This window comes from Erpetoichthys calabaricus, chromosome 8, assembly GCF_900747795.2.
Source record: "Erpetoichthys calabaricus chromosome 8, fErpCal1.3, whole genome shotgun sequence".
NCBI lineage: Eukaryota > Metazoa > Chordata > Cladistia > Polypteriformes > Polypteridae > Erpetoichthys > Erpetoichthys calabaricus.
In genome coordinates this window covers 110252733-110273975 of record NC_041401.2, presented here as the reverse complement: position 1 = coordinate 110273975, position 21243 = coordinate 110252733, and the positions used below count along the sequence as shown (strand labels likewise).

General features: G+C 35.7%; 1 protein-coding gene across 1 annotated transcript in view; it reads right to left on the bottom strand.

Annotated features, from left to right (window-relative positions):
• col6a1 (collagen, type VI, alpha 1) overlaps positions 1-21243 on the bottom strand; it is a 100639-nt gene that overhangs the window by 8854 nt on the left and 70542 nt on the right. The window contains exons 26-32 of the mRNA XM_028807262.2: positions 19219-19281; positions 11175-11240; positions 10330-10365; positions 5045-5081; positions 2785-2793; positions 2378-2511; positions 890-999 (exon numbers count right to left, since the gene is read on the bottom strand). Coding sequence (XP_028663095.1) covers positions 890-999; positions 2378-2511; positions 2785-2793; positions 5045-5081; positions 10330-10365; positions 11175-11240; positions 19219-19281 — 455 coding nt within the window. The remainder of the gene's footprint in view (positions 1-889; positions 1000-2377; positions 2512-2784; positions 2794-5044; positions 5082-10329; positions 10366-11174; positions 11241-19218; positions 19282-21243) is intronic.

Sequence of the window (21243 nt, the reverse complement as noted above, 5' to 3'; positions counted from 1 at the left end):
ATTTTCGGGAACAAGTAAAAATCATAGGTAGCTAAACTGGGCAAATAGGGAGGATGATCGAGGACAGGAATGTTTTTGTCACACAAAAACTGCTTTATGGAAAAAGCAGTACAATCACTTCGAGCAATCTGATTTACCGTTTTGATGTTTTCATCCATCCTAGACGAGCGTGGGCGACCTGGACATTGAACGTCTTCCACATTTTCTTGCCCTTCCTTGAAACGTTTGTGCCATTCAAAAACCTGTGTGCGTAACTGTTATCATTGTATACTGTTTTATCATTTCATAAGTTTTTGCGGCTATTTTGTACAATTTCGCGAGAAACTTGATGTTGATTCGCTGTTCGATTTTTTCACCCAACATTATAGCGGCAACTCGTGTAGCAATTGTTGTGCAAATACTGCCTGGGCTATTCATAGGATATACCTAGCCGGTCAGCGGCTTGAGAGGGCATGTGGGAGGGGATATAGTTCTATGATTCACGTCCGGCCAACCTCCAGACGGTTTTCCAGGAAAGCCCCTAGCCCAGTCCAGTTATTTTTGTGTCTCACCTCATATATAATAATAAATCCATTTGACAACCACTAAATGGTTTTGAGGATAACAAGAGTTGATATTTTTCATATTATTTAATGGTAATTAAAAAATATTTAACTCAAGAAAATAACCTATTTAAAATATTCTCACACTAATTTCACTAGCCAGGAAAAAGAAAGGACAGAAATATTTTAAACACAGAATCGTGGAATATAAAACAATAGCCAAATTGCAAGCTAAACCGAGTAAATTTAATTTGTACAAGCAGACATTCCACTGCAATTCAACAGTATTATTATTGTTTCAAGGCTGATTTCCCCACTCGTCTTCCAGAATGCAAGAACTAACTTACGCTTTCAGGTCTCGGATGGATTTAATGTTGGCATCACCCATGGCCACCAGCTCCTCGGTTTTTTCATGGCTGTACTGAACAACTCCAGCTCTGGATTCTTTTCCATCAAACTGTATCATTACATAATACATTTTTAAAACATAAAATTTCAGACAATTTCTAATGAATTAGAACTATGATGGTAACAGGAACTTTTTTATGGACATAAACTATAAAAAAACTCCATTAGAAAAAAGCTTCTGGAAACATCCATTTGTGCACGCATTGTATGAATATGGCTTTCTCTAATTCAAGATCACAGACAGCCAGGGAGCGGCACATAGCTAGACCCAGTGCTGGACAGTATGCTAGTTCAACAAAAGAACAATTAACCACAAGGTCATATTGAAACAATTTATAGTCTTTACTGTAACATTAAAAGATATAAAGGAAGTTATATTCCCAAGAGAGCGTCTTTTTAAAAATAAATGTAATAATCATGTGGGATCCATTTATGAGTCACTCTAAACAACATTTTCACTGTAAGAACAATAATTTAAGAAGGATGCTTTTAAAGTTTTAATTTCCTTACATGTTTTAAAATATTTTCACCTTAAATTCTGTGATGATTTTCTCACTATACTCTTTATTCCTGTATTATTCTATCAGTGTTGTATACTGTAATGCTTACAAATAAGAACATCTTTCATTGTTCTACAGTAGACATACAGGATATTCCATTTGTTGTTTAAATATATGTAATGTTTTGTAAAAGGGCCAAATTGATTATTATACTAGTTTTTTTGATTTTCTCTTAAAGAAAGTTATCTTTTAATATTTAGTTTGTAATGAAAAACCTACTCTGTTGCAAATATAAATAAAAAAGACAATATTGCAGGAAAAATAGTTAAATAACATTAATCTGAAATAACAAACCCCAATAATATTGGCATATTTCACTGACATAAAAGAGTGGGACATTTTGTGTAGTGTCTTTCAGGGGGGTGCAGTGGTTAGTACCACAGCCTTACAGCTCTTTGGACCTCAGTTTCATATCCAGCTCCACTTCTGTCTTTGTGAACTGGATGTGTGCATGAGGGTTTTCTCCATATTTTTTCACCCATCTAAAAGGTAATTATTTTTAGGTTACGTATACTGCCAGTATACTGTAAGTACAGTAAGTATGCCTATTTTCCCAAATGAACTCTACTGGTGTGCAGTCGAGGGCTGCTTTCAGCCACTGCTGCCAGTCTAATTCCCTGTAGTCCTGTAATGGAAAAAGTAGGCATGAAACTGATGGATATTTTTAAAGTCAGTGTGTGGTTGAATGTGTGTGACTAATGTACTAAAAATAAAAGGAGCTTTTCTCTTCTGGACCTTCAATCTTTGGCAAATGTGCAAATGTCATCTATGGGAAAATGGAATGAGTATACTGTACAGCCTAAATTCTGTATTACTGTTTACCAAAGGTGCCTTCTTTAATATGGCGTTGCTATCAAAATACTTTACCTTGACTTTTTCATCCCTGGCTAGCCTGTCAAGTACTTTAATAATGAAATCTTTGGAAAGTTCAAAGTTCTGAATGCCGATACTCTCAGAGCTGTCCAGGACGAACATGATGTCAATAGGTCCGCATTTACATTCTGTGAAAAAGCAATATATATGGGTGACTTCATATATAGTCACAACCTCCTTCATAAAATTATTTGCAGCATAAACAACCACTTTGAAAAAGGAGAAAACATGGTCTGGAAATGTATATCTTTGAATATACTTCAAACACAATATCACTTTGATGAATGGGCTATTTAGCAGCAGAGTACAGAAATAAATGTGTTCATTAAACAAACTAGTGCAAGATGTCATAGGAACATAAACGAGCTGGAAAGACAAAAAATATGCATGACTATACTCACCACAGCAAGCTGTGTAACAGTAAAAGAGAAAATAAATTACAATTATTAACAACATAAGGCCAAAAAATAATTCATGCCACTTAGAATTAATACAGTTTATGTAATCCTACATCTTTCATTTCCCATTAATGTACCAGGACATTATTCAATTTTAAAAACTGTAGTTTTGTAAAATGGAAAGGAAATGAGTGCTTGAAAAAGAGGAAAATGGACTTTGGAACATCTACTGTCAAAATACAAGGCCTTTTAAAGGGAAGGGCTTTAATGATTAGAGCAGTAACTAAAAAAACACAAAGCCATGAACATTGACACAAAACAGGCAAACTCGAACATTTAGAGATGGAAGAAGAGTGCAAGGCATAAACACAGGGGGTTTAACAAAGTGAAAACTGCATAGAAAGAGGCCAACAACCATTTACAACTAAATGAATGTACTCATTGATCACAACTAACTAAATCAAGCTGAAACCATATCACCTACAACCATAAGGGTTAAGAGGGTGTGATAACAGACGGAGGGATGCATGGATAAATGAAAAAGTGACACAGTTTCAGTACTTCTCCCCAAATGATGTGGACATTTAAGTAGGTGGCTTTTGGAAGATACTGAACTGCAAACTCAAAGATCGATAAATACGTCAACATGCTGACTCATAAATGTGGTACACTGAATTACAGCATACAAATAAACCTTTATACAGCACTGAAATAGTGCAGCAATAAACATTTGTATCATTGTTATAGTAAAACAACACAAACTATACCAACAAGTATGCAAATGAAATTTCAGATCAATTAAAGATACAGATTTTTCTAACTTCAGGAAGAAAGTGCATTAGTAGAGAAGTTGAACCATGTTTACAGGATACCACAGATTTAAGTGATCAAGCATTAAAAATCACGCCAAAATAAGTCTTTGTAGATTAAGTGTTTTGTAAGAAAAGGTCAATTATGAAAGCTCTTATCTAATAAGCAAACTAGCTGTAAAGAAGATTGACAATTAACTGTGGTGCCACAGGATATGATACAGTCATAGTATGTAAGGTACACATTATGAATGGCTAACAGCAGGCAAACTGCTTGAAAACCACAGTACCTACCTCATTACTAATACAACCCTTGATCAAAGAATTAATTATCTATGAATACAGTTTTGCAGTGTTGCAGCAGGTTTGCAGTTTTTTAGGGTGCCATGATGTGTAAAGTGAAGTTTGAAAGACTTAAGTGATGTATAAGAATGTTATGTATTCAGTCATTAAAATGTGCCAGTTTGTAATGCCAATTAGTAAAGCTGTTTAGGGCTGAGACAGCCATCAGATACATTGAGCTGAGCTTTAAACCCTGATAGTTTTCTGAAATACTATAGCAGATGGAGAATGACAAAAGTCAGCTATTGGTTATATAATGGATTCAAATTGGCATTTACATAACTAATAATTACATGAGGGATGACTGACATGATGAGAAAAGTTTATTATAGGATTTAACATACACTAACATATTATACGTTGAGGAGAATCATTGATAATGATGGCATAAAATAATCATTTTGCTAACCACCAGAAACACAGAAGAACACACAAAATGTTCTAACTTTACCTAAAAAAACACTAATCACTAGTGCTTATTTGTGTATTTGGCATTCATTTACTTTCAAAACTCTTTTCTGTTACTAATTCATGGGTTCAGGAAAAGAATAATATATGATATCATGCTTATGCATGGCAGAATCCACTCAGCCACACATCTTTGGAAAAGTCCATACAGATAGAGGCAGAAATGTAAACTTCACAAAAATGTGAACCCAGTGCTCTGGAATTCAGAAGCAGCGGTCCTAATCACCGTTCTGCCATTCAAATTAGTGCTCTAGTTTATCTTTTACAGAAAACGTGTTCTGTTTACAGTACATGTTATGTATACAAAAAGAATTAGCATCTGTTCCTAATAGGCATTGCAAAATGGTGAGACACATTACAAAGTGACTTAGAAGAATCCTCAATCACAGCTAAACACACACTGCCTAAATTGAACCTTCTTTCTCATATTTAAACTTTTACTTTTTTAATTGAGTGCATGTTCTCATATTTTTATCCAGGAGCTTTACACTTGACTCATTTCAGAACTTACGGGGTACAAAAAATAATTCACTAATTCTGCCTTAAGCAGGAACGGCAATAAATGTTTACTAATACATCTAAATAATTTCCTCACCTACAAAAAAAGCAAAAAAATAATTTAGTCAATAAAATGGAGTACTTACAGCACATCTTCATGATTATGTCCAAGATTTCACAGTCCTGTTAGGATTACATAAAAATTTTTTATCGTTACTATACTGTACAATGTGCAACTGTGCTTAATGGCATTGGGCAGGTTTTAAATAAATCACGTCCTGGAAAGTGTGGGGGGCTCCAATTGGGTGCAGGTGTGTGCATGCATGCTTCTCTCCGAGGTTGATTGGGGTCCTTGACTGATCATGCATACACGTGCGAAGGTGAGCCTCAGTCAGGTGCCATATTCACACCTCGGAGGCGGCGGTGTATCACACATATGCCAATCAGGCCAGACGAAAGGAGCCTACACATGACAAGAAAGGGCAGAACAGAAAGAAGAAAGATAGGGAATGAAAAGAAAAGAAAGATATGGAGGTTAAAGATGGGAGAACAAAGGCAGGATCATGAGCCACTGGGGTGCTGAAAGAAGGAGGCGTGCAGCTGAGAGGACAGCAACCTCGAAAGAGCGTAGTACCAATGCTTGGGGGCTGAACAGGGGCATTTGGTTGAGCATTTTTTAAGATAGCAGGAGTGACCCAATGCCCAACCTCAGGTAAGGCCAAGGATTGGTAGTGACAGCAGGAGGTGCACGGCTTGTATTGGTGCCCTGCTGGGAGCCCATGGGACAGCAGGGACCCGAACCTATGAGAAAAAGTTGGCTGTGTCTGTCAACAGAACATCTCCTCTGTCTGCAGGGTCCTGTATGGGGTAAGAAGAAGGGATGCCAGTTTTAGATAGGAGGCACTGGGGACTGAGATTTTAGTATGGCTTCCTGCTTTGAGATTTTAACCTCGATTTTAAAGGATATTTATTTATGGATTATTTTAACCTAAGCACAGACACTGGTTTTATGGATTATTTATTTATTTATTGAGGATTTTGAGGTACTGCACTTTTCGAACACTGTTTGATGGAGGTGTTACACCAACACCTTGCTGAAAGAGTGTGTCCTTATTTGCCCAGCTCATCTCTGTCTATGACTATTAACGGTTTCAGGATGGAAAGGCTTCCGGAAGCAACCAGGGGATGTGGAACCGACCCAAACCATCACAGCAGGAAAAATGGATTATACTAATTGTATATTTCAGTAATAAAAGAGGAGCAAATGAATTCTGCCCAGCTTCTCATTCACTCTGTGCAATAAACACAGAATTTTATAATAAAGGGCATAGAAACTGATGAGGGTTTTGGTGAATGAAAATATACATTCGATTGTATATCAAAGAGATATATGCAGGTATGGCATAAATACAGCCTTATGTTGTAAACAGTCTCTCACTGTTATTGAAATGGGATGCAATTTCATTGTCAGGGTCATTATTCTGGACAATAAGCAGAGCTCAATATGTTAGCATTGTTTCCATGTGTTTTCCATTTTAAGGCCTCTATAATGCTAATCAGAGGAATGCATTCGTACAGTATTATTTCTCATTTGTTTATAGCTTTACCATTACGACTGGCAAAATAGTTTTTCATGTGTGTTGCCATTTTGCATTTTGGTTTGTGTGGACACTGCCATTTTATATTTCTGGTCTTCATAGGCACCAACATTTTCTGTGTTTAGTTACTATGATGCTTTGTGGCTGGTAGGCACATAAATCACATACCATGAGATCTAAGAAATCACGTTGGCTGGTTTATGTTAGGTGGCTAGGCAGTTAAAGTAGTGTGGAAAATGAAAAGAGAGATTTGTAAGACAACTTTGTTTTTACAATTTTCTGATTTTAGAACTTAGCTTAATAACATCTTTAAAACCTGGCAAATACACTTGACCCTTTGTGATATCTCACATGACTACATCTGATCTCCCTTCTGAAACTCCAAACAATATTTTTCTGCCTGTCCATTAATTACTTTTGCCCATATGGACTTAATGAAAGAACCTGGAGGCCATGATAGCATTGGCGCCAGTGTTTTACTGTAAGATGTCACAGCTGTTCGAGGTGTCAAATGAGAGCTTCCGGGAGAAGGTTACTTAAGCCTACATATTAATGCCAGAAGAGCTCAAACATATACTGCATATCAAAGTGGAATATTTTTAACTTTAAATAAACAAAACCTTGAGGAAAAATTCCAAACCAAAAGTAGCAAGTAAAATGGATTTTTGAGTCATTCATATCTCAGGATAATTTTGACAGTTTTCCAAAATTGATGCAGATGTTATTCCTCAACAGAAGTACCATTAGACAACCTGCAAAATTCTCAAGACTTTCTCATGAACATCTGGCTCTTTATTAAGTATTGCATTTTTTCCAGATCTCTTGAGTTTTGAAATTTCAGGTCATGAATCTATTGTTTGATACTTGATATTTCTTGAGCTTGTGAACGACCATGTCTAATACCTGCACTCTGTTGCATGTGTAATATGAAGTATGGTTTACAACACAGGCAAAGTGAAGATCCAGTGTTGTTTTGCAGCTTCTGTATCAATAATTTTGTTTGTTCACATCACTCAAGCTCCTTGCATGTGTGACTGATATGAAGTAATGCATTTTTTCAGGGACGTATACCAAGTCCATGGGCCTAACATGACATCAGGCCCCTTTGTCCCAACCTTCTGCCAACAGCCAGAACCAACTTGCAGACACATCAAATAAAAGTATGTTACTCGAGCAAATGTTGTTTTTTATTTGTATATATAAGACATTAAACCCAATCTTATAACTTCATTATACTAGATGAGAAACTAGCACATACTACAGAATTTACACAAAAATAATTTGCATTGGTAATACTACACTTTTCGAAAAGTTCTGACAATTGAGGAAAACACACTAGTTTGTACACATTTTACATTCAATAATAAAACACATCCACCCATCCATTATCCAACCTGCTATATCCTAACTACAGGGTCATGGGGGTCTGCTGGAGCCAATCCCAGTCAACACAGGGCACTAGGCAGGGAACAAGCCCCTGGCAGGGCGCCAGCCCATCGCAGGGCACACACACACCAAACACACACTAGGGACAATTTAGAATCGCCAATGCACCTAACCAGCATGTCTTTGGACTGTGAGAGGAAACCGGAGTACCTGGAGGAAACCCACGCAGACACGGGGAGAACATGCAAACTCCACGCAGGGAGGACCCAGGAAGCAAACCCGGGTCTCCTAACTGCGAGGCAGCAGCGCTACCACTGCGCCACCATGCCGACCTAATAAAACATAATAACAGCAAAACTCTGAAGTAACATGCACTGTAATTATAATAATGCAATCTTCATATAATAATGCAATCTTCATTTGACTGCCTTCCTTCCTCACAAGTGAACATAAAACATCACAAGTTCACTTAAACTGAAACTGTCCTTGCTGAACCCCAATTAATTGTGTGGCATTGAATTTTTCTGGCAGCAATGCTCTAAACATCTGGCCCTACAACCAGGAGTGGTTTGTACCTGACCATACCGGAGCCAGTATTGTGAATGGTATTCAGGTTGGAAAGACAACTGCAAACACAACCATCAGCAGGTCCTCTGTGAGCCGGTAAGTGTCAATGAATAACAAACAGGATGATGTTGAACGATAATATGTACTGAGGTATAACAACCAAGGAATTGAAATTTAATGCCTTTAACTTGGTAGTGGTGCAGCTGCAAAAGAATAGTATAAGGTGTGGTAATCTGAGTTCAGGAGGTGTTTTATTGTGTTAATTCATTTAATGGTTTCAATTGATTTTACAGCAACATTTTGTTTTTATCTTGCACCAGTACAGAGCAAGCACTGGTTTAATGAGATAATTATAGGTCAAGCTGTGGCACCTTGAGCATGGGAAAGGTGCTATATAAATAACATTTATTATTATTATTATTATTACAGACATCAGCAGGCACAGGCTGATGGTTAAGCTGAATAAAATTTAGCAGGTTAGTGCTAGGGAAAGAGAAGGGAAAAAGAAATGTGTTTTTGAAATAGGGGGAGATTAGCAATCACTAGACAGAGAGATATCAGAGAGAGGTAGGAAAGGGCAGCATCAAGACCAGGCTGAATGTTTAAGGAGAGAGCAAGACCAAGGGCTTCTTGGAAGATCTGGGTTGTGGCTATGATCCTATCTGCTAAGCACAGGAATGGGTAGAAGGTGGGAGAAGCAAGATACCGTAGCATCCGTTGATGAGCAAGGCACCCTGGGAGCTGCAGACAGTGGCAGTTCGGGTCTGCGTGGTGAACCAAGATGTGGCAGTCTACATTGTTGCAGACTCCCAATGTCATAATAAGGACTGAGAGAGAGAATGAAAGGAACACAATGGGTTTTACCTCTCGACTTTATTTATTTGACTTTATTATTTATTTATTTAATTTTTTATTGAACACCCTAAGGTGCTGGTTTGTTTAATGGCATGGTTTTATTGGATTTATTTATGGAACAATTTATTAAAGTGCAAAGTTTTTTGGACTTTTAATTTTAGTTGTTTTAATAAACTGTCATTCTTTAGATTTTAAAGTCTTGCTTGTTTGCTCATTTGCCCTGGTCCACCTTGGTTCATGACTATTGATTTCTCGGAAAATGGAAGATGGTAAAGCATCACATAAGGAACTGTATTATATTTGAACTTGAACGTGACCTTGGCTAAAGGTATCTGTAAAATATACATTAACAATAATACTGTATTTTTTACTGATAGTCACACTATCAAGTAACTGTTTCTAAATTCCTTTCTTTCGTAGAAATATGAATGGCAGGACAAATGCAATATTGTCAAAACGTCCAGTGTGTGTAGCTGCACCATAAAGTTCAGCTCAGTCTGTTGTCATCATATACTCATAGCTGTCTCGTCCACTGCTTCATCATGCCACATCATGCCGTACCATTATGTCAATGACTCACTTCAAAGACAGGATTTTCAGTTCTGCACAATTTTTTTTCTGTTTGTATCCATAGGGCACATAGCATATTTATTTCTGCTTTTACTGTGAGAAGCAAGCTATCAACAAAAAGTAAGAACTGCTTGCAGGACCCACAGTCACAAAGCCTGTTCAACTAATCTGTGAAAAGTACCTGTTATCATTATTTCAGTTTTGTGCCTGAAATTTATTGTGTGGTTCTGCTTCCTTCTACTCTTAGAGCACTTTTCCCTCCTTACTTTACAATCTAAATGAATTACCTCCCATTTGACTTGTATAATTTATTTATCCATGCAAGAGACAGGTATGCCTACTGATTCTCTTACTAATTGAAGAAATGCACTTACATAAAACTAAATTTGGCAAATGTGATAATACAGATACACATCCAAATAAAAAACATATAAAAATGCATAAAGATTACATACATCAGATCCTGGAGGGCCTGGTGGTCCCATAGGTCCCTAAAAAGAAATGAAATTTGAAATACATTATTATCCAAAGCTATATTGTTTTGTAGTTATAGTTATAGGCAGTTAACATCAATCTGGTGATGTTCTGTATATAATATAAGGTACAATTACAAAGATATCAGGACGACAGCATGCTGTCATAGGCTATACAGACCAATTTGTTGTCATAAGTCATAAAGTAACCTACAAGAAGTTCCCTAGAGATTGGGAGAAAGCCAAAGTCTTTAAAGACATTTTACTCAAGAGAAATGATGATATTCAATCAAGACTGAGAATACTCCGGCCAAAAATGAACGCACAGCATAAACTTAGAGGTAATGCTTCTAACCATAACAGCACTATATTGACGAAAAGCACATTCATCCATGAACACATTTTCTTAATTTGTTTTTTTTTTCTTGTACAGAGTTATGATGAGCAAGAGTCTGTCCTGGCAGCAATAGACCAAAGGCATAAACTAACTCTGGTTTTGACACCAGTCCATTGCAAACAAATACATTCAAACAAACACTCACACAACTAAACTGATAAAGTTAAAGATGTGATATAAACCCTGGTACCTGGACAAAACCCATATGAATATAGACAGAATGTGCACACTCTGATTAGGCCAGGAAATGAATTCAGGCTTTTGGAGCTGTGTATCAGCAACACTAAGAACCTTGGTGTACCATATTAATTTAACAGTCCATAAACTTTCTAATAAAACTAAATATTCTAAATATATTAATTTTACTGCAATGAAAATAATAAAGCTATTTATAAAATCAAAAATTTTTTTTTTTACATTAGAAACTTACTGGTGGTCCTTCAGATCCTCTGTGTCCCTTTGGGCCTCTTGGCCCTGGAAGTCCTGGGGAATCATTCTATGAGAAACAGAAATAAAGTAATCTCTTTAAAGTGCATGTGTGGTCCAGTAACTCAGCTTATGAAACTTTTGCACAACAAAACATATCATAACAAATTTAGGACAAAAATTCTGTTCCAATTCCAAACCCCTCTCTTAGTGACCTTTAGAGTGAATGCTTTGCTTTGAACAGTGCAGAACACAATGTGACATTGACAATCAAATGTAAGTAAATTCAGCATTAGAAATAAGATTAAACCTGACTCCAGGCTTTGACAATTCTATAAAATTTTTGTCTATTGAGTTTTGATACAATTAAAAAGCAAGCTAAGCAATTACAAGATATTTTTCTTTAATGTGCCTTCTTAATCAAGATACCTAAAATAACAGACATGCACAGTATACTATATAAAAATAATCTTGCGTTATACATAACAACTTAAAGAAAGCTTTAAAGAAAGAACTTAAAGAAAGCTTGGAGGAAAACAAGCTATTTCACCTAATAAATCTTTGCAAATAGTCTCCAAAGAACAAACATCTTCTATGGTACTTCATAATATATTCCAGGCCTCTATGATTATTGTTGAAGATATAATTTGAAAGTAAAAGTTGTGATCATACTTCAAACATGTTACCACTAACCTCATGTGTTGTGATTCAGCCCTAAATGCTCAAAAGGAGCAGAACACCTCAAAATTTAAAAAAGCCTAAACAGGCAAAGCCCTAAAGTGAAAAGGAAACCATCAATACAAACAAAATAAAAATTCAGCCAAACAAAAAAACCTACAAAGATGCAAAATACAAGAAATTGAAGAATCCGAAAACAAAAAATGAAATCATCAAATAATACAAAAATTCCAAACTAAATACTAAATATATGAATCAGCAAAAATAGCATTCCAATAAAAAAAACACCATGCAATATGAAGGGGAAAACGAAGAAGAAGTGCAAAGAGTCAAAAGCCAAAAGACCCCAACAAACATGTTCAGAAGACCACAAAGGCTAATGGGAAAAGGGGTAAAGGCAAAATTGCTACATTTTATGGTCAAGATTCCTGTATTCAATTCAAAGAATCAGGTTATCATTTCCTCTGTTTATTCCAGAAGCAAATATTTAACTGTATTTTAGCCAAAGAGCATGCATTTTTCAAGTTTTGAGCATAGGACTACTTAAATCATCTATGTATTACGCAGCCCAAGTAACTTGTGATTTTATTTTTCTTCTTTTTTCATGGACATTTTTCACATTGTTATCTACTGTTGGTCACTTTTGAGTCACATTCTACCAGAACGTTTCTCCACAAAAACACTTCTACAAACTACATAGAGTAAGTAACATATAAAACATATCATTTTGGGTAGAGTATTCATTTAAAAGTTCTTTCAAAAAATTATTCTCTTGTCAAGTACTGATTTCAGGTGAGTGCCAAATGGAGAAAGGAGTGTTGCAATCACTAACATGTCTTCCACTTCCATCCTTAGAATGGCGAAAATCTTGCCTGATGAGCAGTGATGTCGCTTCTGCTCTGACCTCAATTCCTTATCTAAAGGATGGCGCTAACAGGAAGTGGATCTTGTTAAACCAGAGGTCTTTCTGCTAAACAGACCATAATTGTTTTAGGATGACACTATCTTTTTTTGAGCCTGTACTTTATACCTTCCTTTTTACTTTCTTGTATACGAAGTACAGGGAAAGTATCGTAATTGTCCAAAAACTCAACCTTGCGATTTTGATGAATTTCAATGTTTTCGACCTCCCTGAATCCAATTTGCTTTCTTGTAGGGGAAAGTATTGTAATCATTCAAAAATTTGATTTTGATGAATCTCAACATTCTCAACCATTTTTGGAATTATATCTGTGTGTTTGTGTATGTAAACATGATAACTTGAGTATTTTACATACAAGTATTAGGTACAAAACATAGATTTCTAACAACTTTTGAGCTATTTCCGCTAACCGGAAGTGGTAGTTTTTTATTCATGCAGTTGCAGAGTCCGATTTACTCAACTTTACTTTTATAATAATTGTTCAATATATTATTAATTGATTTGATTTGTTGTTGATGGTCCTTTAATGTACATAATATAAAAATCTAATCATTGTCTTGCAGTTTACTCCTCAAATATCCATCCCCAAATCTGAATATACGAGAAAGTCTAGGGGAGACCACTCCCAATTTTTATTTCTGTCTAGGGCAATTGAACAGGGGCTTTCCAGGCTGGTATTGTGTCTGCTCATTTTTATATTTTATTTTATTACCTGAGACAAGTATTATTTTGAAATGCTGTGTAAATACATTGGCGATTCTAAATTGGCCCTAGTGTGTGCTTGGTGTGTGGTTGTGTTTGTGTGTGTCCTGCGGTGGGTTGGCACCCTGCCCAGGATTGTTTCCTGCCTTGTGCCCTGTGTTGGCTGGGATTGGCTCCAGCAGACCCCCGTGACCCTGTTCGGATTCAGCGGGTTGGAGAATGGATGGATGGATGTGTAAATACAACAGTTATTTTGAAATGTGTATATGTATATATGTGTATGTGTGTGAGTGTGAGACATAAGGCGTTATGTGTAAGTTAATTACTTTAGTGTAGTGTATTTTCATTTAAGAAGAAGGGCCTCCATTACATTTCTTCTTGTATGCCGCATTATTCAATGTAGATATGTTAATTCTCTTCATAACAACATGGCACACCACTTACTAAATATATAAACCAAACACCCAGAACTATGCAGCAAGTGTATATCAAGCAAATTCATCTTGAAAGAAAACCCTTTATCTTTTAAGAGACTCTTTCAAGAAATTTGTGAGATTTACACAACATTCAAAAATAGTCCAAAGCGTGTCTAACTCTATCTGTAGCTGTGATTTGTGCGCACACTTGATTACAGCTCTTTGGCACAGCAAAGATTTGTTATCCTTGTTTATATTCTTGTATTAATTGCGGCTCTTGCCATTATCTAATCTTCTGTGTTGCTTTTACTATACAAATGTTCAAATTGTCCTAATCTTCAAAACTGTACTAACATTCCACAAAACGTAAGATGAATTAGGGATTTAATGGGCTAAATTACTGGGTAAACTGTTATGTTCACATAAAGTATAAAACTTACTATTTGAAGATCATACTTTAAATTGGAAACATTAAGTAAGAAAAAATATATTTTTCCATTTTCAAAGTTGTCTTTAAGGTCTGACATAGCGACTTTTGATCCTGTCAGAAAAAATAGATAAACTGTAGTTACAGAAATTATGGAAATCCATTCTTTCATTGTTAATTGTTAATGCTTTTATTTGGTTAGAGACTAAATGTATCAACGGCAGAATTTTTTTTGTTTTGTTTTAGATCAAGTTACACACTACCCAGACAAGAAAGGAAGTCCTTTCTGTGGGGGTGATTGAAGTGGAAGGCAATGGAAAAAGTTGCTTATCAAGAAAAGATCTCTCTTTAGTTTGCAGTTATTGTAGGCTGAAGTTGAGATTGAATGAAAAAGCTGCATAAAAAATTTGGAGTTATAGTCCTCCAGCAAGTCAAAAAACATAAATATCAAGATTGTTTTGTTCATTAGGCAAGGTATGCAAACTTTAAAACAGTTGTATGTATGTTTGAACCTGGAACCAGTTTTCCAATAGCCCACAGTTTAAAACCTGTAGCCGTTGGTGAAGTTTGAACCTTGTAAATAAAAGTCCATTAGGCTTAAGGATTTCTTTTTAATTAAGGGGCACTAATCAGGTACAGCATGATATAAAAGCTCATGGAAAGCAAAGAAAAACAATTTAATTTTGATTGAGAAAATAACCTCAAGCAGACCTGTCACATGTATGCAATTAGATACATTACAAACATGGCTTGACAGGCAATGTGCTGTGCCACAGGGTACTAGATTAATGTAACAGCAATAGGCCTTTCTTTAACTTTGCATTAAAGTTTTACAGGACAAACCCAGGCATCATCAAAATTATTCGGTCACTAGTTATGGCTGAGAAACTGAGACATTACAAAGGGTTTATTACTTTCTTTGAGCATAGCAGTGTATGGCAGGGGACGTAAAGTAAATCCCAGCATGTCCAAAATGGGCACTGCATTAAAAATAGTCTGCAACCTATTTGTTAAGATTTCTTCGCAAGGTGCAATCTGCTTACCAGATCTGGGTTCTGTCTCTTAGGAGCTTTTGCTAGCCATTCCATTATTTCATTTCCAATTCATTTGTTCCTTAATCTGCTGCCAACATATATACAATATACAAACACAAGGGCACATGATGTGCCAGCTTGATTAACAGCAGCCTGTCTCTATACTTGATGAACTGGCTTCCTTTAAAGTGTTGAAGGACACTGATCCTTCATGTAAGCACTTGTGATTGTCTGGAATAGGCTGTGGCACTGCCTCTATTACTTCCTTTTGCCTGTTAATTGCTCATGGCCCCTCCTGTCATTGTCAGATTAATTAAATTACTGTCAAATGATAAGAGGGGTGGAGAAGTAAAAAGATGAGCACAGATGACAGCTTCCTTGTTCTTTTGATCTGTTTAGTTTTGACATTTGGATCATGGTTTTAGGTGGTACTTTTTTTTGTACTGATATATAGTATATGTTTCTTTTGCCTGCTTTTGTGTTGTGCTTTTTGGAGACTTTTAACTGTGCCATTCTTGGTCTGCTGTTCATGACCATCTGCCTAGGTTTTGACCACTTTTCGATCACGGACATGGAAATTTGTTTTTACTTATTTGTCATCTCTTTTTTTTCTGTCAACAGATTCTGTCGTGATCTGCACTCAAAAAATGGGATACTCTATGTCATGTACATTGTCCTCATAATATAGCTTCTTCAGACGCTGCAGCTGGGAAGGCATACTCAAATAGAGGCCACTGCTTTTGAGGACCAGTCAGGCATTGTGAGCAAGATGATGGAATATGGAAAAAATAATTATAAAATTAAAAAGAATGCACTTTTTTTCTGATAATTATATAAAGGAAATGAAAAGCTAAATTAAGCTTTTTAAAAAAGTTTATTTACTTATCAATGAAGAGGAAGGGCAAAATAAAACCCAGCAGACACTTTGGCCATTAACAAGCTGAGTTTAAAACGCATGTTTTAAACCCCCTTATTGTACTAGGAAATTGAATCACAGAGAAGCTAATTCTGAGAATATCAATTAAAAGAAGAATTTGAGTCCCACATAAATTCTGAATGGAGCAAAAGCAGCAGGTAGCTTAAGAGTTTACGACTCCTAGCATTAGGTGAGTAATGGACAGGAGACAGCATTATTCAGTGTCAGCTGTGGTATATTCAAGTACAGTCCTTTAGTAAACCAGTATTCTACTACTCTGTATGGAATTGCACTTCTTGAGAGGCTATAACAACTGTTATTAAACTTTCAATAACTGAATATGGTAATTCACGTTTGTATTTAGCCTTACCATTTAATTATTTCTATATTAAATGTACTTAGCAGTACAGATTGTCCTGTTATAAGGTGTATTATAAGGTATGTTAGTACTAATTTATATTGTATTTAACATTTTTAACCACATGGCTCTGATTAGAAGATTGAAGCTGTTAAAAATTAATTATGTTAATGAAAAAAGTTGTAAATGGTATTTTGCTTTTCATATAAGCAGTCATCTTTTACCACTTTCATGTGTGGATCCCTAGAAAAAAAATAATAATCTGTTTCTGCTTACAATCAGTCAAAGATAGGAAGTGAAACATGGAAATGTAGTAGAAAAAGACATTCAATCGATCAATCTATTTATTCATTTTTTCAGTCTGGCTTATTGCAGTATCATTGGGAGCTGGAGCCCATGCCAGCAGCATTAGAACCAACCCAGCCCACTGTTGAACAAAAAACACACCTTCTCTCATATTATAATTTGACATGTAAATCTTTACTTTTGTATTTTATGATATTCATGTTTTGGTATTTTTCTCATGGTTTTGTGGTATCTTTGCAGTCCAATTTTGTGTATAAAGAAACATCGGTATAAACATGATGTTTTTATTCCCTATGCTATCTTGTTGTTAGTGCCAGCTAGCACCATTGCAAGTAATGACTTCCCCCTCATGTTTTTGTTTGCTGTTATTTCTGACCTTTGATACGAGCAATCCCTACCTTTTTGACTATCCTTTTGTTTCAGCCCTTATCTGTGCTATGATTAGAGTACAAAAACACAAAGAAAAGGGTGTGAGGCCTCCGAAATAGCCACAAAGTAGACCAGAGACTTCACTAACCTGCCTAAAGTTAGGCCTCACCCTGAGCAGCCTGACACCAAATGCCATGTAGACTGACAAATGGGAACAAGTCTTAAAAGTTCAAAATATTTTAAAATTCACAAAGATATATGAAAGTAGAGTTTAATTGTCAATCTCTGTCTTGAAAAGTCAGGTCCAACCAAGAATCTTTATTTAATGCAGAGTTTTAGTTAAATAAGCAAAAAAGAAGAATAAACATGGAATAAAGGGTAAAAGACCAGAAAATGAGGCAACATGATTTGTCAAAAAAGGCAACCCAGAGCAAACAAGAACCAATAGAAAATCCAAGAATTGAAGTTCAAAGAAGAAGCAAATAAACCCAGAAACCAAAGAACGAATACTCACAAAAACACACTCTTGAAACCACAGCTGGGACCATCTATATCACCTCAATATAAAGACTGAGGTTGGTTCCAGCAGCAGCATATGGGAATCCACCCACAAAAGACAAGGAACATATACACACTTAAATACTTAATACATAAATAATATGTAACCATACAGTATTACCAGAAAAAAATATTTAAAATAATACTCCAAATACACATAATAAACCCTAGCTGTAACTTGACAATCTGTTGCATCATCTCCTGGTCAAACACTTTTTTTATCTTTTCTAGGACTGGCCAAACAAAACCTTAATTATAACATTGCTAAGAAAACCAGCACACTGGTGTTGGGTTAGTAAGGAAACCAAGGTACCATTCAAAAAACACAAAGGGACAATGTGCATACTACACACAGACAGGGCCTAGGCTGCAATATGAATCAAAACTCTGGAACTCAGAGGCACTAATACTAAACCCTGCATCACTTCATTACCTGAAAGTATTACAAATATCTGAAAAGGTTTGTTAGAAAACTACTTTTAAACTGCCTGGTGCTTCTAAATGTAAGAAGTGATTGAAGCATTTCTATAACAGATTCAAAACAGCTGCTCTGTAAGATACAATTTTTCAGCTACTGCAGCCAATCAGGACACAACATTGTCTAACCTTGCCCTTTAAACACATTAAACACATACTACAACTATATACACTGTATATTGTAATTATATTTGCCTTTACCTAACTTTGGAGGAGAAATCCCTATTTGATACAAATGGTTCAAACAATTGGAGACAGAAAAAGAAAGGATGTGAGTATGGCCACAAGTTTAGAGCTGTGTCATCCCAGTTGTCATCCCACTGTTATGCTGACACAAAATGTTTTAATGAACTATATTAATTAATATAAGGAAATTGTACCAGTAAACACACCTTCACTGTGGCAGATACATTTCTCCTGTTTTGAAATAAGTAAGGAATGTGGCCCCTCAAGGTTACCTCCTTCTGCTCAAATGTTATTCCACCACACTTTTGCAGAAGTGACCTGCTACATCTTATCAGTAAGTATCCAGTTAAGAGCTTTCTGAAATTGCTTGAAAAGATACTATTAATTTGTGCAAATCTGTAGATAAATGGTAAATCTGATATTTCCTTTTAAGGCATTAATGCAGTGCTGTGAGTCTGGCAGCAACAGGGAAATGAACAATGATGACAAGAGGCAAGTAAAGGTGAGAATATGATAGAATTTGCTGGTGAAATGTTTAATGATTTAAATCAGTGTTATGACCTGAAAGTAAAGAGTTTTTGAGTTTATACCTTATATTGGCCTCCCACTACAATACTGTTGTCTTACAGATGGGTTTCATTCAGGATTTCTGTAAAACTGACTCATTCAATAATAAAGACAAAGCTTGGGGGCACTTACATCTGGTCCAGGATCACCAGGTTCTCCATCATCTCCCTTAGGCCCTGGGTAGCCTTTTGGACCCTGAGAAATACAAATGTCTTAAAGTGAAGTAAAGCACTTGCATTAAAGACAATACATTATTTATCATGACTGATTAATATTTCAAATTCACCCATGATCATTGTGTCAAGTAATAATATACCACTTGAAAAACAATAATAATTTGCTACATTTACAACACAAATTATAAGATTAGAAAATTAAAAATAGTCATGCTACAAACAAAAAAAATTTATACAGTAATTTTTGAAAAAAAAAAAACACATTTTCAAAAGGGACAGAACCATCACAGATGACTACAGTTTCTTGTTTTACATGCACATTTACTTAAGCTGAGAAAAAAGAAGATCATATTAAAGAAGAGCAAGAAAATAGGGGCCTTAAAGCATGGTTTGGGTTGAGAATCAAATGTAATGCTGCTGTGAAATCTAGAGAGTGTGGTAGAAAAGCTCATTTTTTTAATGCTGCAAATTTGTGCATTTTATACATTTAAATGCATGACCAAAACTGTTCATTTTATCATAGAGCACAGCAAGCATAATACAAGATGTCTCTCCTACAGTAAAAATCATCAGATTGTAGGTCATTAAATAATAAATTAATTATTGTAAAGTTAAGAAATGATGAGAATCAGTTATTTGGTCTGTGAGAATTGGCATTCCCTTACATAGAGATAGCAAAGTTATCGCTAATAGTGACAGGGTTACAACACTTCAGTTGAAAGACATGGGTAATGAGATTTGATTTTGAGTTGTTGAACACTGCTCACCAAATTCATTTAAAAGAAAAAGCAACAGTGTCCTTTGTTTGGAATGAAAGACTGTATCATTTTTCTCAGAATTGTATAAGTATACTGATGGCCACGGTTTTGGAAGATAATGGAATCAGAAGATGATTCAGAAAGAAACAAAATGCAAACCAAGGTAGTTACCAGGAATACTATAGTCAAGCAAAGAAAACTCAGGACATGAAGCCAGAATTGAGGTCAATAAATGGTATAAGAAAGTTTATAAATCAAAACAAAAGTTATGTAATAAGCACCAAAATCTTCTTTTTCTTCTTCTTGTTTTGACTGCTCCCATTAGGGGTTGCCATAACAAGGACCAAAATGCTTGATGATAATCATAGTTTAAGGGCAAAAAAAAAAATCATAACCAGGAAACATAAAGTTGAATATAGTGAGTGGCTGCTAAAGACTCTCTGGATGATCTAATGTTGGACAACTAAAAATTGTATGATATTGGCATTTATACTTTCGTAGTAATGAAGCCATGTGTCACGCACTTCTTATCGTCCTGCCTAGTTGTAAACATCAACGTAGTTTTACTCAAATTAGTGCCGCAGAAGAACATAATTCATTTTTAACAATGTTAAAAACACACTTAAGAAGAAAATAAATATAACCAAGAGATTATTTAATCTTCAGAATGCCAGAAATGATGCTCAAATAATTGTATAGGACAAGGAATAACAGAAAAAGAAATTAAAATCACAAGTCTGATTATAACAACAAATGACTTGAGGCAGACCCTGTTGGACTACCAAAAAAGAAACAAGCCATTTAGCCTGTGGGATTGCTGATATTTTTTCTTTCCAAGTGGTAGCAGTTAAGTACATAAACTGTTAAGAGAGTGAAGGTCAAGCTCAAAGTATTGACAATAGCGATAATATCAACAAGTTAACCAGAACTCAATGTTAGTGACCAGGACTGGACAATCAATGAATTTATGAAATGAAATCAAGTACTTGAAATTGTGAAAAACACAACTTCTTTAAAGTGAGCGTGCTACAAAATCAAAGTAGTTGCTGTTGCAATCACGCAGGTACATAGAAAAGCACAGAACAGGTGACATGTGCACAGCTGATAATGACCAGCTGTGCACACATGGCAATAGCAAACACTGCAGCTGTTTGAACTGAGGACAGGACACCGCAAAAATAAACACGACATGGCAGCAGGAGGTCCATTGAGAAACACCAGCT